The sequence below is a fragment of the Tuber melanosporum genome (genome assembly GCF_000151645.1).
Source record: "Tuber melanosporum whole genome shotgun sequence assembly, scaffold_49, strain Mel28".
Classification (NCBI taxonomy): domain Eukaryota; kingdom Fungi; phylum Ascomycota; class Pezizomycetes; order Pezizales; family Tuberaceae; genus Tuber; species Tuber melanosporum.
Window position 1 is genome coordinate 490,687 of NW_003299094.1, and position 25,966 is coordinate 516,652.

The 25,966-nt window shown below is 46.6% G+C and overlaps 7 protein-coding genes; 4 read left to right on the forward strand and 3 right to left on the reverse strand.

Annotated features, from left to right (window-relative positions):
- Window positions 1-521: 521 nt before the first annotated feature.
- GSTUM_00008640001 (uncharacterized protein) lies at window positions 522-1,812 on the forward strand (the record flags this gene model as incomplete). XM_002840176.2 has 5 exons in its annotated part: window positions 522-569; window positions 629-683; window positions 734-872; window positions 939-1,348; window positions 1,425-1,812. 5 exons carry the CDS (start codon window positions 522-524, stop codon window positions 1,604-1,606), a joined length of 834 nt encoding a protein of 277 aa, XP_002840222.1. The 3' UTR covers window positions 1,607-1,812.
- Window positions 1,813-2,750: 938 nt separating this feature from the next.
- On the reverse strand, window positions 2,751-3,649 carry GSTUM_00008642001 (uncharacterized protein). XM_002840177.2 has 3 exons: window positions 3,521-3,649; window positions 3,194-3,468; window positions 2,751-3,127 (listed from the first exon to the last, which is right to left on the reverse strand). The coding sequence occupies exons 1-3, from the start codon at window positions 3,558-3,560 to the stop codon at window positions 2,984-2,986; spliced, it is 459 nt and encodes a 152-aa protein (XP_002840223.1). The 5' UTR covers window positions 3,561-3,649; the 3' UTR covers window positions 2,751-2,983.
- A 508-nt stretch (window positions 3,650-4,157) lies between these two features.
- Window positions 4,158-4,456, forward strand: GSTUM_00008643001 (uncharacterized protein; the record flags this gene model as incomplete). Its single annotated transcript, XM_002840178.1, has 2 exons — window positions 4,158-4,176; window positions 4,224-4,456. The coding sequence occupies 2 exons, from the start codon at window positions 4,158-4,160 to the stop codon at window positions 4,454-4,456; spliced, it is 252 nt and encodes an 83-aa protein (XP_002840224.1).
- Window positions 4,457-4,674: 218 nt separating this feature from the next.
- GSTUM_00008644001 (uncharacterized protein) lies at window positions 4,675-7,753 on the reverse strand. XM_002840179.2 has 3 exons: window positions 6,850-7,753; window positions 6,604-6,749; window positions 4,675-6,545 (listed from the first exon to the last, which is right to left on the reverse strand). Exons 1-3 carry the CDS (start codon window positions 7,385-7,387, stop codon window positions 5,112-5,114), a joined length of 2,118 nt encoding a protein of 705 aa, XP_002840225.1. The 5' UTR covers window positions 7,388-7,753; the 3' UTR covers window positions 4,675-5,111.
- Window positions 7,754-14,482: 6,729 nt separating this feature from the next.
- On the forward strand, window positions 14,483-19,006 carry GSTUM_00008645001 (uncharacterized protein). XM_002840180.2 has 4 exons: window positions 14,483-15,879; window positions 16,120-18,097; window positions 18,151-18,433; window positions 18,500-19,006. The coding sequence occupies exons 1-4, from the start codon at window positions 15,737-15,739 to the stop codon at window positions 18,571-18,573; spliced, it is 2,478 nt and encodes an 825-aa protein (XP_002840226.1). The 5' UTR covers window positions 14,483-15,736; the 3' UTR covers window positions 18,574-19,006.
- A 13-nt stretch (window positions 19,007-19,019) lies between these two features.
- On the forward strand, window positions 19,020-19,571 carry GSTUM_00008646001 (uncharacterized protein; the record flags this gene model as incomplete). XM_002840181.2 has 1 exon in its annotated part: window positions 19,020-19,571. One exon carries the CDS (start codon window positions 19,020-19,022, stop codon window positions 19,329-19,331), a length of 312 nt encoding a protein of 103 aa, XP_002840227.1. The 3' UTR covers window positions 19,332-19,571.
- A 372-nt stretch (window positions 19,572-19,943) lies between these two features.
- On the reverse strand, window positions 19,944-22,928 carry GSTUM_00008647001 (uncharacterized protein). XM_002840182.2 has 6 exons: window positions 22,754-22,928; window positions 22,367-22,631; window positions 22,095-22,170; window positions 21,836-22,029; window positions 21,681-21,741; window positions 19,944-21,625 (listed from the first exon to the last, which is right to left on the reverse strand). Exons 1-6 carry the CDS (start codon window positions 22,783-22,785, stop codon window positions 20,211-20,213), a joined length of 2,043 nt encoding a protein of 680 aa, XP_002840228.1. The 5' UTR covers window positions 22,786-22,928; the 3' UTR covers window positions 19,944-20,210.
- Window positions 22,929-25,966: the final 3,038 nt, after the last annotated feature.

Below are 25,966 nucleotides of genomic sequence, written 5' to 3' on the forward strand. Positions count from 1 at the left end.
AAGTAAGAGTTTTCCTTACAGGTCTTTGACCTTGGAATAGGATTTGTTGTAAAAAGGTAAATTTGAGTTCATTAGAAAGAATTGCTAAAAGTTGTGCTTTCACTGATGTTCAGGGTATCTTGATAGTTGTATAATGATAGGTGGTCTGTCAACACATTTCATATTTTATTCTGTTTACATTCTTTACTTACATATCTTACTGACCTTTTACCTGCCATCCTGACAGGCAAAATTTGTATTATATGGTAAGGTAAAGTAGTTGTAACTGATTTTGGTTATGCCAAGCTTATATGAAACAGCAAAGTATGATAAGCGAAGTTTTTCCAAGTTTTTCAACTTTGAATACCCCTACGAGTACTGTATGATTCCATTGCTAAACGTGGCCATCTGAGCACCCTGCAGCCCTAGCAAAACTCGTGCAGGGGAAGTGACAACCCTTAAACTTGAACCCCAGGTGTTCATGACGCTTTTGTTCCTACCCACCCTTACCAAATTCCCCGTCCTAAACATCGAACTCAACGATGAGTAGGTATGGTGTCCTTGTAATTGGGCCAGCAGGTTGCGGCAAGGTACAGTTACCAAGTCCCTCAACTAATATATACTCATTCCATGCTGACGAGGAACACAGTCAACCTTCTGCGCCGCTTTGATCTCTCATATCGCAAACACCAAGCGATCATGTAGTACCCTTCTGTAGCGCTCTTCTTAGGTTCTTGGGTGCTGATGTGAGAAGGTTTGTATGTGAATCTCGACCCTGCTGCTACCGACTTTGAATACGAGCCTGCAGTCGACATAAAGGACCTAATCACACTCGACGATGCAATGGAAGAAATGGGACTCGGTCCCAATGGCGGATTGATGGCCTGTTTTGAGTTTGTTCAACCCACAACCTTAGCTTATCTTACTTGTGGCGCCCGCTGACTTCTCCCTGCCTTTAGGTTCTTGATGGAAAACCTCGACTGGCTAGATTCCTCGCTCGATGATGTCGGCGAAGATACGCTGGTGATTTTCGACTGCCCCGGCCAGATAGAACTCTACACTCACGTACCAATCCTCCCGAACCTAGCGAAACACCTAACGGGCCACTTACAATTTTCTCTTGCCGCTTCGTACCTGCTCGAATCTACCTTTGTCATTGACAAGTCCAAGTTCTTCGCTGGCACGTTGAGTGCGATGAGCGCTATGATCATGTTGGAGATTCCGCATATCAATATAATGAGCAAGATGGATTTAGTCAAAGGACAGTACAGCAAGAGGGAACTCAAGAAATTTTTGGACCCGGACCCCGGGATCATCCTTAGTGATGTGCACAAGGACACGAATCCAAAATTTCATAGGCTTAATGAATGTTGGTAGACCATCCCGGATCCCACAATTTCCGGCCAATCCCTCAAGAGTTATCCTGACTAAGAATGGCAAAATAGGTGTCGTTGACCTGATCGACGATTTCTCGATGGTCCAGTTCCTTCAACTCGAGAGTCGGGACGAGGACAGTGTTCAGGGAATCTTGAGCTACATTGATGACTGTGTTGGCTGGTCCGAAGTACAGGAACCGCAGATCAGGGATGAACCTGAAATGGATTACACAGAACTAGTCGAGGATTGAAGCTTTCTCTTTTTTGCTCGCTACAATTTTCTGATGGGAGGTTCGCAAAACGTTAATCGTATGGCGCTTTGGCTTAATCTTTGTTTTACATTGGGGTAATGGCGGCGTTTTGTTGGACGGGCGGGTGAAAAGTGTGCTAGCGGAGGAGCTACTATAGATGTCGTGCTCTTGCTGGAGTAATTAATGAGACTGCCAAAGTATTTTGTAGGCAACTCGGATGAAGTGATAGGCTATGCGCTTTATGTTCCCACGACATGGCGATCCCTCCGGTGACCCTAGCACAAAAAAGTACCGCTGCTGCTTCACGCCTCAGTGTTACCCGGCCTTGGGCATCCAAGAAACCAAGAGTTATGCTAACTAGTCCCTCACCAACCAATTCCATTTTCTCTTCTGATCTGATCCCCCACCCTTTCCACCCCATCCCGATTAAATAAACCAACAACTATCCAAACTCCACTCACCAACCCGCCTCAAACAAACTCATTCAAGATGGTTATGCCAGTATGTCACTCACACCCTGCGCCCCCCCTCCCCTCCTCCCATGCAATACCCTTTGATCCTATTCCGAGAGATCAATCGCTGACCAAGTCCTCCTACGAAACAGAAGCAAGAGCAAAGCGGTATTTCATGTCACCCCTCGAAACGGTGTAAGCAGTGACTGAGAAGAAGGGGATCCGCAGCCCATACTATTTCCCAGAGGATCAGGATGTTGAAGAAGGTTCCTCCGGAATTGATCCCCTTGGGAGTCGTTATGGCGTAACCCCCCCCCCCTTTTTTCCATCCCGTTCCCCCTACGTCGCTACCGCACAATTATTGGTCTTTGCTGAAAGTTTCGGGGTGATAGTGCTGGTGTCGGAAGTATGCAATTCCCCTAATCCTGTTGATGGAAGGAAGTAAACAAATTGGAAAGGGGGCAAGAATGAGGGAAAGGCGGAAGCTAGTGGAGGGGGACTTGTGCTAACTTTTAACCCCCCATCGTAGTGGCGATAGTTTCCATGGGAAGGAAATTATACACCGACAAGCAATTGAGGCTTTCCCGTTCTTCCAGGTCCGATCATTAAAGTATGTCATTACAGCGGGTGTGAATAGGTCATATAAGTTGAGGGATTGAAAATTGAGAGACACAATATCACGGGACAATCGCTAGTTCTCATGTTTCGATTCTGATATTATGGTTACCTCTGGTTGGGCTGGGGATGTTCTCTCCTTTTTTCCCCCTTCTCTCGATAATGTGATAGAAACAAGAAAAACAAAACTCCCAATGTAAAAAGAAAAGAAAAGAAAAGCCCATGTCATATCATACAAGATGCCCATTTGCCACCAAGAGTTTCGCTCGCCGTACATAATATACAAGTACAAGTGAAAAGGTATGTATCATCACTCAGGCTTAGGCCCCGCAACATCCAGCCCTTCAAGACCCTGCATAGGATCAACTCCTTCCTTCGCCATAGCTTCCGCCTTAGCCTTCTCAGCAGCAGCCCTATCCTCCTCACTAACCTCATGCTTTGCCAACCACGATTCCTGTATCCCCCATTAACCCCATGGCCCAGAGAGGAAAATAAAAATAAAAAAATAAAAAAAACCCACCTGAGCCCAAACCGCAACCTTACTCCCAAGCACAGTCCCCTCCTTCTGTGGCTTCGCCCGCATCACGTTGAGTACCCGACCCGCGAGCACCGCCTGGTCCATATTATCGATAGCAGCGAGCGCGTCGCCCACCGCCTCGAACTCGACGTAGCCAAATCCCCTGTGCGCCGTGTTCGGTTGACGGTCGTCGCGGGGTAGCTGCACTTCCTGGATATCGCCGAAGGGGAGGAAGGCACTGTGGAGGATTTCCTTCGTGACGGATTGGTCTAGGCCGCCTGGGACGTTGTGTTAGCGGTTTCGAGGAGGAGGAAGAGGGGGGGGCGAGACCGATAAAGATAGTGGATTTAAGACGGGTTTGGTCGGACATTGGGCCTATATGAATTTATGTATGGTAGCGTTGGTGTTGTTGGTTGTTGGGGGTGGGTGGTTGTTCTGGACAACTTTGGTGATTGTTGGATGGAGGGTTCGAGTGCCTGCACCGGTAAATTATCATATCTATCATACCCTACTGTACTTGTACTTTATCTGTCTATCATATCTATGAAACGCCATGCCCTAACCCCAGAATAGGATGAGCAATAGTAAAAACAATCGAATCTTGTCATACCATACCACGCATGATATCATACCCATCATACAAAGACTCGATTCCTTACCCCCTACCGAGTTCAACCTGTAATAAACCAGATATACAGTACGAGTACCGTACCCTCGAAAATATTGTGACCACATATTATATATACGGAGTACCCCATTTCCAATATGACAACAACGACTAACTATATTTCCCATCTTGGCACCCACCCAACAAACAACCTCACACAAACTCAACCAACTTATCAAACTATAGAACTTCCGCTCCGAAAGATCCCAAACAACCCACAATACTTGTACTCTCTCTAACCCTCTAAATCTTCTTGAATCCTCCACCGATTACCTCATCTCCCTTCGCCTCCACCTCTAAATGCCCAGAGCGGTGAAAGGTATCTCATCACACATCCGATCCACAACTATTATTGCTAAAAAAAAGAAATCCACCAATCCACAGGCGTCCTAATCGAATGCGACCCCTCCATCAAAGCCATAATTCTCAAGATCGATAAGGATTCTGGTCACGGGTATATTGTCGAGGACCTCGACGATGAGACGCTGGTGGTGAAGGAGCCGAAGCTGGCGGAGCTGAAGTTGCGGCTGGAGAAGATTCTGGAGAGAACGCAGATGCTGGAGAAGGATGAGGAGAGCGACCCTGAGAATCCGGGCTAGGAGCTTGAGAGGATGTTAGGACTGCTGAGGGGATTGGTACGTGAAGAGGGGGGGGAGGAGAGTGCTTCTGGATAGTGGTGGTCTGGTTGGTCTGGTCTGGGTTGAGGTGGGCGACAGCAATTTGACATAATTCCGGCCCTTTCCCCCTTTTCTCTCGATAGAAAAAAAATACAATTGAGTGGCCGCACAGCCCTATCCCGACCCCAGTTTGTCCCAACTAACGAACTAACGCTTGGTAGTATTGTTGTTGAAGGGACTGGCGATTTACATGTTTCTTTCTTCCTTTTCCCCCTTTAAAAACTCCAGTTTGAACATCCAATGAAAGAAATTGTCGAATATATGGAAAGAAAGTCTTCTGATGCAGCGACAGAAGCAGGAATGACAAAACACAAGATATCTTACGGGAAAGAACAGAAAAGGGGTGAAAAGCGAAGCGGAGACATAATACTTTTTTGAGTTGAGGGAAAAGTGAAGGGATGGGGGGAAAAATGGGTCGTCAAGATCTGAGAATGTATAAAACCAAAATGAAGAATGCAAAGAAAAATGTGAACCAAAAAAGGGGGGGGTAATAATAGGTAGAACAGAGAACAAAGATGAAAGAACACAAGCCAATTGTATTACCATAACTCATTCATTATACGCGGTTCATTACCCATCAACCCATAAATCCCTTTAAACTCCTGACAATTTCACCAACCTCGAATGCCAACCTCCTAATAACCTTTTCTTCCCAGGCTTTTCTCCCAAGTTCCCCGACTTCTTTCTTCACAAAAACCACTTTTCCCCCCTCTTTCGCCTCAACCGCATCTCCACCAATGCTCCCATTAGGCACATTCACAACATATATAGTCATGTCCGGTCCAATGCAACCCCGCCACACAGTCGCACACCACTGCCAATGCTGGAGCGCTGAAAGGCCATCGGATGAGAGCTTTGCATAGGCAGAATTGCTTCTGGAAACCATATACCGATTCACCAAAACCATTCGTTGAGATGCGCCGTTGCTATGCATCACTGCATTCTTGATCCGGAGACATCTCCTCCTCCACGAAGCAACATGATCGAGGTATTTCGCAGCCTCAAGGTCATCTTCGGCGTCTTTAAGGACACCTGCCGAATCGAGATCGTTACCGTCACCTGCCGGCATCAACAATCCATCGCTTATCTCGGTACTCTCCTCCAACTTGTGAGGCTGCTCTGAAACGGAAATATCCGGTTCATCAATGATATCAATAGGGTCAGAATTGGATATCAGCTTCGCAACTGCATGGAAAAGCTCTGATACCGCCTCAATGTCATCGCCTTCGATTGCGATAACCGGCAGTCGAGAAAAGCCCGCACCGGTCGGAAGGGGTTTGCATATACAATTGAAAGCTCTTATTTTCTGCATCGGAGATATCGGTTTGGGGATGTGGGGCTCTGGCAATTCTGGGGAAAAGTTGGAAATCTGGTGTGGGCCGCTGGTTAGGCTCCCGTCAGCATCTAGACTAGGCATACTTTGCTCAAAGCTATTTTGCTGGAGGAAGGGGTCGATGTTAGGATTATGTGACTGCAGGGGGAAATGGCCCGGGTATAGGCTGTGCTGTAGCGGTGATGTCGTAAGCGCATCTGTCGTAGGGGATCCTCCATTCATCTTCTGACGCTTGGTAGATGCTTGGAGTTCTGTAGCCACGATATTTTCGTCATCACCCAGATTCCCAAGCTGGAGCAACGCTTCAATGCCCGCTTGTTCGCCTACCGGACCGGCTGGGCTTCCCGTGCTACATCTGGGGGCATCGTCCTCTGTGCCAGCTCGCCTTCTTTTCGATGGAGGGGGGACCGAGGTTGGAGTTCGTGCACTATGTGGTAGTTGGGACAGTCCAGGTGTCTTGGGCACGGCCGACCCTGGAGTTGCAGGTGTTTGGGGTGTCGAAAGACTCCCAGTACGACCACCGCACGTTGAGCATATGGCAGTCTCGAGAGGCGGTGAAATAGCGCCCCCGGAGGCACTCCCAGAAGCACCTGCGGCTGCGGCAGCATTTTTCTTGCCATTCCTACGAGGCTGGTATCGGTATTCTGGATATCTCGCGAAGTGCTTCTTTTTCTCTTCCTATATAATTCTATTAACTAAAAGTGAACAAAAAAACGGAGGCCAATGGTTGACAAACATCAGCATGCCTTTGCCAAAGATTCTTTGCTTCTTGCGAACTTTCTCTCCACATCTCACCAATTATCTTGGATATTTCCGGATTAGGTTTGCCAGGATGCTTTGCAACAACAGCAGCCTGGTTATGTTGACGAAAAAGAATGAAGGCTAGAGTTTTAGTTAGCTCAAGTCGGAGAGGGTTTGTACAATTCGACACCGGAGCAACGACACATAGGAAATTGCGGACTTTGTTCAAGGGAATTTTTACCATTTCTCGGTCGCGGAATCCTTGCAGGTTGTTGGCAGAGGCATATATTCGACGGTGAGACAACTAACAGAGCTAGATCGGAGGTGCCAGGGGTACCAGGCATTCCATTCTCCTCCTCCACAGTGCTTCTTGATGGGATCTTGATAGGTGCGGCATGTGGTACAGTCTGTTGTGGTAGATCTTGTGTGACGGTGGAGGGGGGTGGGGGAGTTGACGATACTGGTACTTTCTCGGGCGCCTGTGAATGAGCATTATTAATGACATGCTGTAGTTGCGGGTGGTTCTGACGGTGATTCCGCTCTTCCGCAGCATCTGCCTGTTCCAGAGCGGCAGCAGCCCGAGCTTGATGGGCGGCGGCGTGCTGTTGAGCGACCACCATAGCATTAACATCCACCTGTGGCGAAGTTGAACCGGCGGCCATAAGTGAAGGTGTATTATCCATCAAACTTCGTGAATCCGAAAGATCTTCTTCGAGCAAAACCCTCAAACCACCAGCTTCTTCGTCGACATTTGGAGCTTCAACCACTGTCTCTGCCATGGTTCTTTCCTTCCGCCTTCCAAGCTCTCTCAGAAGGAAATGATAGCAAATTAAGCTCCGGAGCTCCAACCAACTTTCTAAGACAGAATTAGACTGCCCCAGGCCGAAACTTATGGCTAAGAAGGATGAAATTGGTCTCGAGGTCTGTTCTTCGCCGTTCTTTGTCAATCGCGGCAAGCTTCGTTTCGCGTTTAAAGTGCAAGCTATCCCAGTGATACTCGTACCGTACCGTATTCCGCAAAAAAACTGTCTTCTAGGTAGCCTCTTCCGTAAATTCTGCTGGTCGTTAATAAGGCTTTTCCCCAGGAACTTTTTTCTAGAAAAACATAAAATTTAATGAAGAGGAACAAAAAAAATTAAAATGCGTTCGTTAGTTGGTTGTAGTCGCACACAAGGCAGTAAAATTCGTTGTTTCTCATAAAATCCGTACGGTATGATACGACAGAAGCGGGAGGCTCCGCGGGGAAAATCCCCTAAAGAGAACAAAAAAGAAGGTTAAGAGAAAACGGGAGAGTAAAAATAAAAAAATAAAATAAAATAGAAAAAGGAGCTGCGCGCGCACCGGCCCGCCAAATCTCGTTTGGCAAGGAGAAGGGAAGAGAGAGAAAAAAAAAAAAAAAAAAGAGGCTACACAACACCCCTCGCTGTCTATTTCGTTTATTTTTAACCCCAGGTTCACCAATGAATTGGTCAGTTATGTTTTCTGCAGGGAATCTTTTTGTTTGCTTCGGTGGTTGAAGAGAAGAATGGATTGTATAGGGGACAGGAGGGAGACACACAGCGATTGTTCGGGCTTGTTGACGGGGGGACGGCGAGAGGGGTGAGGAACGACCCGCGGCTGATTAATCGAATATATTATCCCAGTCATACCAACATGGCTTCAACCTGCTGAGCGCTTGAGCATGTCGCTACGAGTACCAGTACCGATGGCGGACAGCGTTTCTTTCAGCTTACGTAATATTTATCGTGAACGAAAATCCTTGGCGTGCTGACATGAAATAAAGGACCCCCCATGTCAACCCCAGCATCCCTTTTCGTTCTCTTGAAGACTCCCAAAACAGTAGCAAACAGAAACAATAATAGCGACAGACCGAGGCCCAAACAAATCCAAATCAGACAGAGATCTTTGGGTGCGTGCTCTGGCCGAACAGTTGATCAGTGACTGGCTGATAATGGGAAGCTACCATGGGCCACCTCCCAGGCGCCCGGGGAAAGGTGGCATTGATTGCAAATATACCCGCACCAGGCAATTCCCGTGCTCTTCAGCAGCAGTCCGCTAAGGGGTCTCACCCCGCCGGTTTTGCGTGGCTCAAACAAGAGATTCATACTGTACCTGTAGTTCATGAACCGCGAACTGGAAAAATGAATTGCCATATGACACTAGTGCTAGCTCTAGAGTTGGTTTGCGAGGTTACATTGTGAGACAAGAGGTCTCACCACGTACTACTATGAACCCATTCGAACCGTACAGTAGCACACATCCCAGATCCGAACCCGCAGTGAGACCGCCTACTACTTTTCAGCAACAGACCAACCAGAGCCACCAGCAGCTGCTTCGAGTTTTGCCAAACATACGGAACGAGCATCTCCCCGTTCTCGTTTGACCGGGCGGTATTACTAACAGTCCAACCAGACAACTACTATTAATAACACTACTTTGCTATCTAGTTTGAGTTCCTCGGGGCAGCTACTAGGGACACGTCGTGTTCTTTTGTCGTTCACTCGCAAGTGCTCTTCGAGCATCCGCCGGTAATGGAGGTGAAAGTCGTCAATACCCTATAACCCCCGGGTGACCACCTGTGGGCCGCTTCGGTAGTGCCCGATCTTCCCTCATTACCCGAGCACGCCTATGTTGATGAGCGCAGGATGCAAACCATATTCTACCTAGGAATACCATTCTACTAGTAGTCTCTCACCAGGAACTAAAAATCCATCGGTACAACCATTGACCCGTCAAGCATGCACTCGCCCCCGGTAGGGAGATAATTTAATCTTCGGGGGACGATTATAGCTTTGGAGCTTTGGGTACACCTGAATCAAACCACTAGGTATGCGATCAAGTTCTAGCGTATCCCGTGTAATTTCACGGGGGGTTAGAGCTTCACGGTATCCTTGATGGAACCATTTTGTGTGGGAGTTTAGAATAGAGAATATCTCCTAGGCTCAAAGCGCATATCACTATGTAGGCGGTAAATCCGCACAATGTTATGGAGAGCCAAAGCTACAATCACAATTGAAAGGTTCACCCACGTATTCTGTATTCATAATGGAACAAATTCCTCCGATGCCGGTAGCCAAGGCTCCGGTACAAGTTCCATACGAGGACGGTACAATACATTTCAAATTTCCCTCCTTCTACTGGACAATAACTTGGTGAAAGCGATAGGTTTTACTCTCGAGGTACCCAAGGTGGACCTTTACGATAATATTATAAGAGCTTAATTCTTAGGTAAGTGGTAACCAGCTCAAACGGGCGTGAAGCTTCATAGAGGCACTGTGATATGATTAACAAGTGAACCCCCATGTGCACAGTACCATGTGGCCTGGAAATCGTTCAAGGCTTCAAATGCTCTATTACAACAAATGAACCCACACACAGCACCACTAGCTCTTCTCCCACAGAAATAGTTGGACGAATGGCCGTTGGATCTCCGGCGATCCTCTCCCTGCACTTCTTCTGGCCGTTTTGCAAGGAACCATGTAATGTACTGCCACATCCGTGAAGCTCCTTCCATCCCCTTCCTTGTACCCCGGGGGCAAATGCCTACCAATAGCGGAATAATAGCCGGAGCCTTTTGGATAACTTTGTTTGGATATGCCTCTCTAGAGGCATTGTAAACCTTTATCACAATTTGTTTTACTAGACAGTGGAAAGCAAGGACTAGCGAAATATTTCCAGAAACTTGTATAATAGCGCTTGGAAAGGGATAGGAACTTTGCAGACCGGTCCGTAGAAACAACCGTTAATAGACCAATATATTAAACCCCCCCTCCTGTTCGGGCAACTCTTTCTGCGCCTAAATAAGATTATATGGGTGCCGGTATGGATATAAACGGTAAATGTAATTTTAGTATCTGTGCTTAAACGGCATATGATGCCCTGAAAACAACCAGCCAGGTTTTCCAGAATTTGGAAGAGGACAGGAGTCAGCCACGTGTGGGCTGGCCGGCCCGTACTCGGTACTGTTTTCGGAACCATCAGAATGTTTTCCTGTGAGGATTTCTGAGCGCCAAGGATTACTGGCCATGGATCTCAGAACAACGGTACAGTAGTGACTATGATACCCTTTGAGAAATACCGTACCGGTAGGTTGGTAACAAGACAAAGCTCAGAACTCAGCCATCCCACTGGATTCTCCATGTTACAATTACGGGCACGATAGTTATTTCCCCACATTCCGTTAAAATGTGTTTTTTAAATCTTTAAAAGGAAAGGAGGCGCCCGAATTCCACAATACCGTTTTTTACGACTCCTATATGTCTCATATATGTATCATATACGGATGCATTCGGAAAGGTATTTACCTATGAAAACTACTGCCAAAGTATGATGGACATATTACATTGGGCGATGGGAGAAGGCACCAGCACCGCTCTATCCTGGGCGGGCAGAAAAGTCTTAAATTATCATATAAGAACTATGCTCAAGTCCTTGGTGACCTGGGGAGATTTACCCTTATGTCCTTCCTATATTAAATTTTTCATTAAAACTTACTAAACTCTGGTGGCTCCAGAGACCGGTTCTTGTATGAGTATGGTTTTCTTTTCTCCCCCCAGAATCCAGCGGCTGCACTCACACTGCACTCAGTTTGCAGAAATGCTGGACGGGGCGGTAGTAGTAGATATGCCGCCAAGTACCTTGATCGGCATAACCCGTTAAATTATCGAGCAGGGTACCGGTACTGTTCCAAATCCCCTCCTGGCTGGATGGCCATTGGCACCGAGCGGTACACGGGTGGCTGCCGGTACTCGTAGCAACAAGAGACCGGGCAGAGGCGAGGAAGTAGTTTACATTTAGCAGCAAACAAAGGAAATAAACCAATTGAAACGTCGGAGTCCGGGAGGAAGTTTCAGAATAGTAACGTCTTGACGGTGAGATCAATATTTTGACCACCACTGAGCCATCCCCTGAGTATTGGTGCATAGCAGGTACTCGAGTATATACCACCAGGAGGGTACTGGCGCAAGGCTTGGGCAAGGCGGGTCGTGGGCAGCCGGGAAATGATCGGTGGGAGACACCGTTTCTGCTAGAAAGAACCTAAACCCACTCAAATTGATGGCGTATTCCAGGACTTCGCTCAAGAAACAATAAAGAAACAACTATATTCCTGTCCGCCAATTGCCCAAGTATTCCAATGATTCTGATGCATCTCTAATAATTGCGATCAGAAAAGTGCGCCTGTGCTGTTGGATATGTTGGAGACTGTTCTATACCACACATTAATCGGCCCTAGTATGCATGCTTGTTCATGGTCCTATCATACTGGTAGTGGAGAAACTTCACCCGCGCAAGAAAGAGGCCACAGCAAGGTTGTGAACAAGACTGACAAAACAAAAGACCGTCTAAAATCAGTATCGTGGATCATTGGGGAAAAAATTTACGGTTTGGGAAAACTTACTCCATTTTTCGCGAAATCAACTCCAAAAGGGAATCACTTAAGTCACATTACATGTGGAAATGGTCAATGCCCTTACTAGTGATAGTCACTATAGGCGACGGCTGGATTTATATGCATTTCCGAATAAAGAAACAGTCTCTCCCTCCAAACGAGCGGGAGCTCTAGTTTTCCGTGTATCATACTGTCCCTAAGGTTACTTTGGAGGGTTGGGATTCCCTAACAAAGAGCGGCTAACCGTGATTGAATGGATTACATTTTCACATCATGTGTGTGGTAAGAAGTAAAGAGAGCAATTGTTTCTCCGGGAGAAATATCACCCTCGTGGCGCCAGCCAGCCCTCGTATGGCTTTGAAAAATCTCCTCTTTTCAGTTCCTCTTGGCTAATCCATCTCCATCTTGCTTCCCCATCCCCTATAAGCAAGACACAACTCTTAAGGAATAAATTCGAACTTATCTGCAAAAGTGGTTCCATTTCATGGCTCTTTGCCCCCTACTCGGCATCATGTGTCACGCACGATAATACATATCGTAGATAATAAACTGCCGGATTGAACCTATGGTCGGCCCAGGACATGTTCGGCTTGGGATAGAGTCAGGCTGTTAGCGGATATCCACTCACATCTCAGTACTCACCAGACCCAGGGATGAGATTCCGCTCTCCTAACCCTAGGTGACCTTCCAGCTCACTACTTACCTCTCCACTCACCCTCCCACAGCAAGCACCATCCACGCTTTCAATTATTCTGCAAAGTTCGCCAATATTGTCGATATTTTTTAACCATACATACTATTCACTTGGATTGAGAAGATGGTTCATTCACGAATTGTCACTCGGATGTGGGTGAGTGGCATACTGTATTTGGAGAATCCAGTGTATTCATGGCCGGGTTTACAGCTCGTGTGATATCACATTCACAGGGACGGGTGGTGGGAACGAGGTTCACTCAAAGTTGCAAGGGCGATACTGTTCAGGGTTCCAATTCCTCGTTGGTCAAATTGGTTCACAGATATAGAGGCGCTCTAAGGCTAGGTGATGGCTAAAGCCTCATAATCTACCGTATCATTCAAAAACTAGCACACATCCCCTCAGAGCAGCACCTGATGCGATGCATGTCAGCGGGTACCTTAAAATATTGGTAGTCACCCTAAATCTTCCGATCAAATCTGCGACTCGGTTCAGCGCCTCCAGCATGCATCTGCGAAATGAACATCTGAATACCCAATGGATGCTGTTCTGGGGTGTTAAGGCTGGGAGGGAAGAACAAGTCAGGGTTATATTCTCGGAGCCGCACATACATCCATGAAGGTAACTATCTCTATTTCACTGGTATTTAGTTGTTTTCATTTTCACTCGAGTAAATGGAGATTTTATGGGCTGCCATTTTTTGCGGGGTTTGTTTGCAGCTCAGCTCGCCCATTCAGAAGCCAAACAGAGACCAACTAGAGTGGCATCATGGAATGCTCAGGTGTGGAGCTTGAACTGTGTGGGATCATCCAGGTTCTGTGCTTTGAAGGTTTATATTTAAGACTTCAAAGAGCGCTTGGGCGGGATTGTTTCATCGAGATGCAGCATTGGGTACGGGTATTTGAAGGCATTCGCTCGAAATGGTTAGCGAGGATCAGTATGTTATGTTCACTGCTCAGGGGCACAGCTGGTCACGGCACTACCAGGATGACGCAAAATCCGTTTTGACTCTCTGTCCGCCCCTTTCTGCTTCATGAGTTCAATCTTGCTCACCCAACTCTAAAGCCATCCTTTTTTTATAGTCCAACCTTCTTCATTTCTGGATAAAGGGGTCGAATCCTTTCAAATTATTCCTCGGAATGCCTTTAAAGGCCCTTCCTTCTGCTAACACTTTTTTTCCTAACATAGCATGTTTACAGAACATGGCACCAAGAAGCATCGAAATAATATACTTACAGCGCGTCAGTCGGAACTCCTTGGAGTGATCTGAATCTGAAAACAAACATCTGCCCCTCTCACGCCAGTATGTCGGATCAAAATTTCTCACTATTCGGTCGATTCGAGCGGTCTCGCGATTCTGGAGTTGCGATTCAAACATTGTTGCAACTAGCGGACAGGCGAGCGTGCAAACACGGCGGCAAACAAATCGCAACAAGCTCCATTCAAAATGCATAGGGAATGCGGATAGCATCCTAGAAATGCATTTCTTTGAGATACGGTGCGTTTATTCGGCTCCGATTGTGGGGGTTTTCGTATTGTCGGGTTTTAGCGTGGCGGTGGTGGCATTGTTGGCAAGTGGCGAGCCTGGCGCAACCCGTTTCATTCTCGCTACATACCTCATCAATTCATCACAATTGGCCTTTCCATCAGTTGGGCATGTGCAAGAGGAATGAGGAGGGAATATGGGTGGGGATGGAGGCGTATGTTTTGTTCAGAAGTTCCTTTGGTTTTTTGTGCCGTACTTCCTTCTTTGCTTGATTTCTCTTTTACGGCTTCCGCATGAGGTTTGTTGGAGACATGGTGTCAAAAAAGGGGGTTCATGGTACCGTAGTTATCTGCAGGAGTGAGATTCCGTGAGAAATTGGACCAATAGGTAACCCTGGTAGAAGGTCCTTCCCGGAAGGGCTAGGGTTGATATGCAAGATAACTCCTTGGCGCACTGAATTGCCTGCTTGTCTCAGCCAGTGGGGCCGAATACAAAAGGAAGCGCTTTCCCACGCACCTTCTTTCTCCTTGCTGTTCATTTTGCGGTCTCCTGCTCAAAATTTGCATCTTAACGTTTTTCTTTTTTCCATTATCCATTTCCCATTCGATACCCAACGCGAGCAACAGGAGTTTTTCACCGTGTTAAGCGGCTGATAAACTAGAGGAAAAACCTACACGAGAGAAATTAATTAATTTATTTATTCCGATATTGACCTTTTCACGCTGCCTACTCACTGAACCTTTTTCGTCTTTTTTTTTTCATTTTCATTCATTTTTCCTTTTTAACCATCTCCCTCCATTTCGAGCCAACCCTTTTTGACCCAGGCTATTCCGAATTGGAACACGCGTGGCGCGTCGGGCAGGGATATCCAGGAAACAGCTGAGTCATTCTGGCTCGATCAGCTTTAAAGCACTTACCCTGCCAGCTTTTCCTTTTCTTTCTTCCTTCTCGCCCTCTTCACCGTCTTGCAACCACATAACCCTCTCACCACTCAGCCGCCTCCGTTGTCGTGCACAACCACTTTCCACTCCACCCATCACCACCACAAAACACCCCCTAGCAACGACACTACCCCTCATTTTTTTTTATTTTCCTGTCGCCTTGGACGCAAGGCAGCAACAACACAGCACATACACTTACCCACGCGCACACCAGACGCTGGTTCCATCCATTTTATCCCCACCCCCTTGCTGACTACTCACCCCGCTCATCCGCAACCCTGCTCCCATACCTAAAACCGATTCTCCCCATTTACTTAGTGTACGGTGACACAGGAAGACGATTCTGCGGCTCAACCCCAAAGCAGTGGATGCTCTTTAATATCTTACCGTAGTTTCGCCTCTCTCCTCTTCCCACTTCATCCACCTTCGACCCCACCTTTTTCTTCCCTTCTACCCCACCTCTTCCGCATTTGTTTGCAACCTCGGTATCTACAGCTATTTCATCTCCTGTTTCGCCCGCGAATTCTCATCGCGTCCATCCCGCAGTTGTCGCTGTCGCTGGTGGACGTGGGAGAATCATCCATTTCAAACGCTCTGGCTGGTTCGTCTTTGTCTTCCATGGCAGTTATGAGTCCGCAACTATCGGTAAACACGCAGTCAAGCGAGCTGAAGTCCGAAGCGGCCGCTCCTCTTCTCGCTTCGGCGGCAGACGGGAGCGCTGCCTCGGAAGGGGCGATGGCGATGGACTTGGATCTTAACGGGTGAGTTTGCCCTGTCCCTGTCTGCTGTTTGTCGCTGCTTTCTTTCCTTCCACAATCTTGTACCCTCGTTTTATCTCGCAATGTATCTCCTCGACTAGTGTCTTGAGTGAGGATCATGTAGCTGAGATGATGTATGGATCCAATCATGTCGCAAATTTTCTTTTTTCTCCGGTTCCATCGTTTTCTTGTACCAGTATTTTTTTCTTTAACCTTGTATTTACCATTATTATGTTCTTCTAGTTCCATCAAGCAAGATGATAGTACCTCGCCTCAATTTGCTCCATCATCTCCGAAGGATGACCACGTCAGCAACGGATTACGCACGCCATTTGTGAATGGAAGCGCCCCGGACGCGAAGATAAATGCGCCTCCTTCACCCCCCATCCCCACTCCACCACTACACTCCGATAACACACATGACCTTTCTGATCTCCATATCACGTCACCCGCTGGCTTGCCTGGGTCTACAGTTATGTCATTCCAGGAGGCCGTTGGATCGGGGAAGCCGGCAGGAGAACCAATGGACCAAGGTGTATCTGGGGGTAACGTCAAGGATGATGAGAAATCTAATGAAGGGAAGGACATCGGCTCTAATCGGTCGGAGCCACCCCAAAAGTCGGAGCCATCAGGCTCTATGGCTGATTCCTCCCATGATGCCGCTGCCGATAGAACTATGACGGATGCGCCTACCTTCAAGGCTTCACGCAGCCGAGACGATGACGATGGCGAAGGCCCTCCATTGAAGCGAGCTAAAACTGAGGAGGAAATGGATGTTGTTTCCCCAACAACCGCGGCATCTTATAATTCTACCGCTCCGTTGACGGCAACACAAATTAAATACCTTCTGGTGGTGATTCGGAGTTTGCGGCGGACCAAGGATGCTCGTCCCTTTACTATGCCGGTTGATCCTATAAAGCTCAATGTTCCTAATTACTTTGAAGTTATTACCAACCCAATGGATCTTCAAACTATGGAGAAGAAACTGAACAATAAGGAATACTCGTCGTCGCGTGACTTTTTAGCTGACTTCAACCTGATTCTCACGAATTGTGTCACTTTTAATGGCCGCGAGCACCCGGTCTCCGAAAATGGACGAGTTATGAAGGCTGTGTTTGAGAAACATATGGCTGGATTTCCGTCTGCTGACTTTGTCGAACCTCAAAAGTCGAAATCTACTAAAAAGAAGGGTGGGGGAAACACCACCGTCAATACCGCTGCGCCTAAACCACCAAAGCCGGTAGCACCTGTCCCGCAAGCGATTAAAGCGACACAGACTAAGAAGGAATCGAAACGTCCCGTGCCAACCGCAGCTATTACCGCAGCCTCCCCTACATTTGGTCTCCAACCCTCCGGTATCCCCCAAATCCGCAGAGATTCTACCGCAAACGACAGGCCCAAGAGGGAGATACACCCACCAGCGCCTAAGGATTTGCCATATTCTGATGTCAAGCCCCGACGCAAGAAGGCTGCGTCGGAGCTCAGGTTCTGTGATATTGTTCTCAAGGAGCTTCATAAGAAGCAGTACCATGATACGGCATTTCCATTTTATGTACCAGTGGATCCTGTAGCGTTGAACATACCTGATTACTTCAAGATCATCAAGAAGCCCATGGATCTAAGTACAATTTCGACAAAGCTGAAAACGAATCAGTATGACAGCGCTAGTGATTTCGAGGCCGACATTCGCTTAATGTTTTCTAATTGCTACAAATTCAATCCTTCGGACCAGCACGTTCATAAGTGCGGCAAGGCTTTAGAAAATATTTTCGATCAGAAGTGGGCCGAAAAGGCTTCCTACACTCGGGATAATCCTGGCAGCCATTCTCCAGTTTCTGTTTCGCCCCCTGTGGAAGATGAGGATGAGGATATGAGCGGAGATGAGAGCGAGGATCAAGAGCAGAACATCCGTCTGCTCGAGCAGCAACTCGAGGCGATGAAAGATCAGATATCGGCGATGAAGAATGGGCAAAAGAAGAAAAAGACTCCTCCTGCTACCTCTACCAAAAGGTCGAAAGGAGGTTCTTCTCGGAAAGGCTCGTTAGTGTCTACAGCCCCCCCGGCCAATCCTTCTAGACCAAAGAAAGGCAAGGAGAAGAAGGTTCCTTACATTACTATGGAGCAAAAGACGGAACTTTCCGAGAGGATAAATTTTCTGCCAACCGGGAAGATGGCTTATGCTCTTAAGATGATAAGAGAAAACATGCCCGATCTGGGAAATGTATGTACCTATATCTGCCCTTACTATCTGTACTTTTACTAACTGTGTATTAGACAGCTGATGATGAGATTGAGCTCGATATCGATGAACTAGACCCCCAAACATTATACAAACTTCACACATATGTTACCAGACATGCAGAGAAGAAGCCCAGCGGATATGTCCCACCGCCACCCCCCCCTGCACCAGTCACAGAACCAAAGTCGAAGTCCAAAAGTCTCCCGAAATCGAAAAAAAACAAACCTATGTCTGCTGTCGAGCAGGAAGCTAAGATCAAGGACCTTCAAGCTAAGCTCCAGAACTTTGACAATCCAACCCCGCAACCATCTAACTCTGGTATTTCAAAGCCCCTTCCCTTAGAGTTGCACGTTGAAGGACCCATATGGCTAACGATGAATCTAGCTGCCCATGGCGATGATAGTGACTCGAGTGATGATGATGACGAGAGTTCGGGTTCGGAGAGCGAAGAAGAGTAGACCTCTGGTCTGGCGAAGAAAAACACCCTTTGCAGCAAAAATCTGTTACTTCCAAAAACTTAATTGCTTGAGTCATTTCAACTGGTATGAGAGGGGCGGGTGACATAAAAAAGTGCAAGTTCTATCGTTAAGCTATTATTCATGTACCCGTCTGACGAAAAGAACATGGTCCACTGTTCATTTTTGTGTTCGGGGGAGAGTAACCTGCTTGTACTGTGAGCCAGCGTCTGGGGATGTGAACATAGGGGGATAAGTGCGGGGTTTGTTTTAGGGAGAGAGGCGGAATGTTGTCCTATGAGAGACGTGGCACGGGCGGAAGGTTGCAGTTTTTTTTTTTACAATGGCGGGGTTGTCGGCGGCATCTTGGCTTTTTTTCTACATTTTTTTCATTGATTGATTGCATGCTGACTAGCTGACAATTCTTCCATTATAACTTGACTAACGTAATGACCTTTCTTCATCTATACTTTTCTCTCTCCTCTTGTCTTTTAAAAAAACATCCTTGGGCTTCTTTGTTCTTGCTCCTCCTCAATTTTTACTTTTTACTTCTTGTATCTTTACATATTTTTTTTTTATCGGCACAGGGGTGTTCTTTGCTTCATGTTATTTTCTTCCTTCTTCCTTCTTCTCTCTTTCCTCCTTCACTGAACATATTCATTCGGATCTTTTGTATGCATCGTGATGTTCCATTTATCCACCTGTCAAGCCATCAAAATGTCATCAACTTCTCCGACGAATGCCGAGAGAAAACAAATTGACCGAGCGAGAGCATCATAGCATCATGACAAACTCGCAGCCCAAGCATTAAACCTTTTATTTTATTTATTATCTTTTTATTCCTACCCCTTCCATTTCTTGTACAGTACCATGATTCTTTTCTCGTTTCCATTTATTTCCCTTTCATCTCGGCGGTTCACATGATAGCTTAAAAAAACAATTATATTGTACGATAATAGGTGGCATTCCCACAGTATCAATTATTTTATCCGTTTCTGCTACCCTTTGTGCCCGGTTTACTCTTATTTTTATTTATACCACCGTGCATATGATGGTCAAATACCTTCTGACCCTCAGGCTTTTTACTTGAGTTTTTTCTCTCTCCTTTTCTTCCTATTTTTATTTTTATTCCTATTTCCGACGTAGTATTGCCGGTATGAACGTGACATGACGCCGGGCGGGGGGGGGGAGGAGGTTTGGGTGAGTGAGTTTTACGGGTCGAAGTTACTCGTAGGGTGCAGGTGGTTGTTGGGAGAAATTTTTTTCCCCCCTAACTTATTTTCTTGTCAAGTTAGGCTATATTGATTGATGGTGGAACGGATCGCTGATCGTGTTGGCCGTGTTTGGAATAAGTGAACTGAGGTGCACCGAGATGGGATTGAATACAGGTAGTTTAATACAGATATTACTCGTACAGGAGAATAACCGACAGAGACGCCCACACTACGCAGGGTTTGGAAAAGGTGTGGAAATGGTGAAAAGTGTCAAGTAAGAAACGGGCGAATAAGAAGAAAAGAAATGTTGGGTACAGTACAAGCGCAAAAAGAGAGCCAGCTAGTCAGAGAAAAAAGGGGAATCGTGGTACAGTACAGTACGACAGAGAGTAAAATGTACTGGTACGGTGGACCTATCCTTTACACTTATTGCATCCCTTCATACCTTTCCTTCGCTTTTTCCTTGGTCCGCTTGACAAAGTCATTATATCCACCCCCGCCACCCTTTGCAACCTCTTCAACATCTCCAACCTTGGCCCCCTTCATTCCCAATCCAACGCCCTGAGTGTACATTTCGGCAATAACATGCTCCGTCCTTCCATCCCCGCTCGCTCCCAACCCCTGTCCAGAGGTCCAACCCATCTTGCCTAGAAGTGCAGCTCCCCTGCTAGGCAACGCAGGCTCGGGCTCAAGCTCAGGCCCCTCCTTCTTTTTCTTCTTAGATGAGGACTGTGGGGCGGTGGACTTTCCGAATACCTGTCTGCGTTCCTTCGCGCGATCTCTGTACTCGGCTGTGTCGTTGGGGGTTGACACGATTCCGGCTTTTGTCAATTTCCTCATGGCAGTTTCCCGTAGTTTAGGATCCCTGAGGTTTTGGAGGTGAAGGTTGCTGACCCTTTCATGCTCGTATATCTTCTCCGCAGTTTTGAACTGTCGGCTACAGAGGAGACAAGCGAGCTTTTTTAGGTCCGCAAAGGACTGGGGGGCCTGGGTTTCATCAGGTTGGTCCTCGGCCTTACGTTTCTTCGTAGATAAACCGGATCCATTGTTTTCGCTTCCGGATGTGGACTCATTGTCGCCTTTGTTTTCTTGGACCTGTGTAGGGATCCCGTGAAGTTCCGAGTGTCGATTCTGCCAGAATTGAAGATGGGCGGGAACGGACTTCTTGGTTACGGGCACAGCCGCTCCGATCACTTCCTTGTCCAACTTTTTCTTTTTCCCCTTCCCCTTTTCCTCGCTACCTTCTTTTATACCTTTCTGCCTTTCCTTAATTGCGTCATCTGATCCAACGCTGGTTTCCTCCGGCTTTGATACTGTGTGCTCGGAGACAAATCCATCATCGTCCCAATATGCTAATCTCAGCCCATTGCCGACGTGCGCACTCATCGCAGTAAACGTGAATTTGTCCGCACCTTTTGGCGCGTTGTAGACTGGTACAAAGACCCCAGGATGTATGTAAGATACAGTAACAGGTTTGCTGCTAATGGTAAACTTCTCCACTTTGGTGTAGGCAGCCAATGCGGCCTGGGCATCGGATGCTGTCGAGAATTCAGCGAACCCGTACCGCCAAGACTCATTTGTCTTTCTGTCGCGTACAAGTAAAATACGTTTTAAGGAGGATTCTTTTGCACCGATTGGTCCAGTTTTTGACGTTTCGGGAGTTTCGGAATTCGGAATCGTGAGTTTGAGGGCTCCCTTGGCAAGGAGCTCTTCATTCACCGAAGACTCAAGGTTGCGGAACAAGAGGAATTGAGAGGGTGGCGATGCAGCCATATCACGCTCCCCATCGTTGGTGAAGTGTGTAGGAGTAGGGTGAGTCAAAGTCCCGGTGACACTTAACTCTAAAGCTTTTCTTAGAAACCAGTAAGGTGTTTGGATATTCAAGGTGAATCGTACCTGATTTTGGAGTTTGACAGCGGAAACACTCCTGACGGCGCGGGTAATTTACTAGAAGGCACTGTATTTGTCAGTTAGCATTTAGTGGTCTTGGAAATAATGCCCCTGGACATAGTATCCTCTGGGGCAAGGGTGTGAAGTATGGAAACACGCACAACTCTGCATTTCCATTCTTCTTCGTCATCTCGCCTGCGGCTTCTCCGATCGCTTTCATCGCGTTCTCTCGAAAAGGCAATACGACATCTATCAGCTGAAGGACCTAAACTAACAGTAGGATAATACTGCTCCAAAAAGGCCCTGGACTGTTGAACTGTGGTGAAGTGTATGAAAGCAAACTGCCGTGATATGCCTGGATTGTCAAACCACTTGTTAGTTTCTGATAAAATTACGCGAGCCTGCGCGGTGTTTGGGTACCAGTTTTTCGCTCCCTAATGACAGCTACTTTTTCAATACCCTCAACATGCAGTTCATGTCTAAGTTCATTTATAATCTGCAATCCCCTCGACGGCCGTAAGAGACCCCCCAGGCCAAACTTTCAGCAGAGGTCCATCTAAAAAATGCGCAGACAAAAAAAAGAGAAAACAGTCAAGCTGTGTGAAAATCAGGGTGACGATGGTAAGTGTGGTGATGATGGGTGATAATGCCCAAAGTATTGGCACATCAGTCCAAAGGGGAGGGTTAACAACGTATTCGTCATCCATCTCCGGCCCAAGTCCCTCTATTATGACATCTCTGCTTGCTGGTCCCCCGTACCACTCTCGATCCCTGCTCCCGCTTCTGGAACGAGGAGCATCGCGATCATAGTAACCTCCTCCTCTTGGCTCCCGCCCGCGGCTGCGTGCTCTGTCACGGGATCGGGAGCGCGACCGGTAGCCTGAGTGTTGTTGGTGATAGCCTCGTGGTCCTCTGGGGGCATCCCGGGGTGGTGAACGACGGCGAGGCGAGCGGGACCTAGAACCGGAGCCCCCCCTGTAAGCTGGGGAGTAGGGTGAGCGATGAGAGCGATGGCGGTGGTCTCTCAGATCTCTGTCTCTGTCTCTGTCCCGGTCCCGGTCCCGCTCGTGGTCTCGGACGCTAAGGTTTTGGCGGTGCGGGCGATCAGCATAGTAAGGATCCTCGTGTTGGTCTTCCTTGTATCTTCCCTGGGGTGATAACGGTTGCTGATAGTAGGCCATCAGTAATCCGTGGTGCGCAATGAGTATATACGCGGGATATTGTGTTGTGTCTAGATGTTGAAGTAGTTGTTGCGATGTGTTTAGTGGGGAAAGAGAGAACAAGAGATGAGCTTGGCCGCCAAACAATCGTTTTGTAATTCGCGTGAGGCTTGGCAAACTCAGATGAGCAACAAAATTTGCGGACTTCTCCATTTAGGGGCATCATGCACACTTACCGAGTAATACAACAGCGCTTCCGCCGTGTCTTGAAATGCCTGGTTCCGTGTATATTGCCGTAGCATTAGAAGAGCTCATTCAAGAGAACAAAAATGGAAACAAAAGCAGTACAAGCTTGTCATAGGATCTCACTCGAGCAATACTAATGTACCATGAGTTTTGTATTCTTAGGTTGGCAATAAAGTTGGTGCTATAGACTAGACTACCTTGATGAATTTTAAGAGTTTGACGCGCAGGCATTGGTGAGGGTTTTTGTGTTTGGCAGCATGTATTTTTTTTTTTGTATCAAGATTCATTTGTATTCTAAGACAAGCTAAGGTACATGGGTTATATCACCTAATAGTATGTAGACCTACACCTCCACCCCTGTCCAGGTCCTGGTAGCTGGAAGAAAAAATGCTCCTGCCAAAGCAAGTAGGTGGAAAAAGACTCCCCAGAGTAGCAATCTGCAGTGCATACAACCAGAAAACCACATCCTAGTAGGTAAGGACAAGGAAATCCACCACCCTGACAGATGACACTCCTCAGGACAAATGAGAGAAATACTCCAGAATAAAGAAAATCTGATAACTAAAGGATCTAAGTCTACAACTATGGAGTATAAGGACTGGGTTCACATAGCCCCAGAAATCCATCAACAGCTGATCCTGAGTACTAAGTTGGATAAATATATCTGTAGGCATATGGCTTGGTAGCAGGAGTAAGGGAAAACAAGGAAGTAAGGAGAAGATATCTTCTAAGATAAAATAATGAGTACATAGCTGGAAAAAGAAACCCAGGCCATCATCTAAGAGGGATTGGGATAAAGGGTACATGGTTTAGAGGAGTGAAAATAAAGGCAATAGGATACTAGCTAGTAGTAGGTTACTAGTTAGGAGAAAAGATAATGATTGACAGTTGGTGGATGTTAACTGGGAGAGGAGAAGAAGAGTAGTATGGTTCTGACTATCTATATACAATTTCTTGGGCATTGCATTGCAAGACACCTTAGCATTAACTTAATATTATACAATATTAGACCACATACAAATTAGATTGTAAGTATATGTAATGATCTGCCTTTTGAGTGATTAGTACTTGGCAATAGAGAATAATACATCTCTTTTTATTTTCAGATATGATAGCTCTTAGGCCTGGGCCTATATTAGTGATAGTACAAGAACGATGTCTTCTATCTGTAATGCCTATCGTAAACTTTTACTCATTCTGTCTGGTGTAGAGTTTGTTCATTATAATAATAATAGAGGTCATGATAATAGTAAAGAGCTTAAAGGTGTTTTACATTCGTAAGGACATTAGTAGTAAGTAGGAAAAGTACTTAGAAGTCAATCTAATTTTATTAAACTTGTACTGCCAACACTGGCATATGACGAGCTCCCCCCCAACACAGGGATACTGCTAACTAGTATACCACTAACTATAGGCTAACTAAGTCTACAGTCCTGCACCAACTATTCCTGAGTCATGCCTACATAAAATCTAATTACAAAACCATCAAACAACCTAGTACTGTCCGTGGTCCGAGTCCGTAGCCCCTCTGGTATGAAGTCAACCAGTACTAAGTGTAGCTGAAGCTGAACAAAAGACCAATCTGACGAGGTTCTTTGTCCAAAAAAATGTGAAATACTATGCCTAGTCTAAATACTGTCCCATAAAGCCTCCCCTACAATAGAAGCTCACTTGAGCATTCCCATACAATGATCCTGGAACACCCCTACTGACTACTCTGGCAACTGGCCATAAAATTCCCAAAATAAAAGAAATACCCATGACCCAAGCATGTAGACCTAAAGGAAAGCTGACTGACAGAGCAAGAGCTCCCTAGTTAAGTGGGTATGATCTATCTTAAACTATTCGAGGTGCATCACAATAGCAGTGCAGCCCAAATACCTCAATAGAAGTCACTAGAGAGATTGTATCCCTGAGCCATCGGCACCTGGCTGAACATACCCAGACATTATTCTCCACGAATTCCTCAACTTCCTCTATAGATGGCAGACCCACCATGGACTCTGTAGTAGCTGGGCATAACTAGACGCGTACTGGTAAGGGCGATGACCTATCAGAGCTAGTGACAAGTGGTAAAGGTAAGGATTAATCTCATTTAACCTGGCGCTTCTTGTTCTTCTTCTTTTAACCCCTAGGTGTAGGTTAAGAAACAGGAGTGGATAGACCATCCTCATCACCACACACCACTATAGAGGGGACACTACCAGAGGTATTATTCTGACTAGCTAAGGGTTCAGCCACAGAGGTCTCAGGCACCTGCTCCTCCGAAGGAGGTGATACTACTATAACTGACGCCACCGTAAAGAGAACTACATCACTCACACTAGGAGCATACACCTCCATCAGACTTGATGAATCAGGAATCGGACCACCTACACCAGTACCTACCACTATAGCTGCAAGCAATGGCGGGAGAACCGCTAGTATAACATTCCCCTGAGAGGGCTCCACTATTCCTCTCCTTGTCCTCTAAGTCTTTCTTTGAGATTGTGTTTTTAACAGTTGTAAGAAGAATATTGAGGTAGTCAGAAATCTGCTGATATTCCATCTGAAGCTTGTGTAACCCAAAGATTCTCCTTCTGGTAAACTCAGAGAAGTAATGGGTTAAAATAGGCTTTCTTGAATAACTGTGAAGAATAGGAGGTATAGTATTTAAAGGGAAAAAAATCAGATAATGTGATTGAGTTTTGGTTGAGTTGATACAATTTCTTTTGATGGGGTTGAAAATGGGGGGAGGAGTGATGGATGATGGTTGCCACGTACCTTGGGTGATTAGTTATTTTTGTTAACTAACAATAACCATAGCAACTGAGGGGACAGGCAAAGAGGGGATAACTGTAGGAGCATTGGCTGCCAGCATAGTGACCAAACTGTGAACTGTATTAC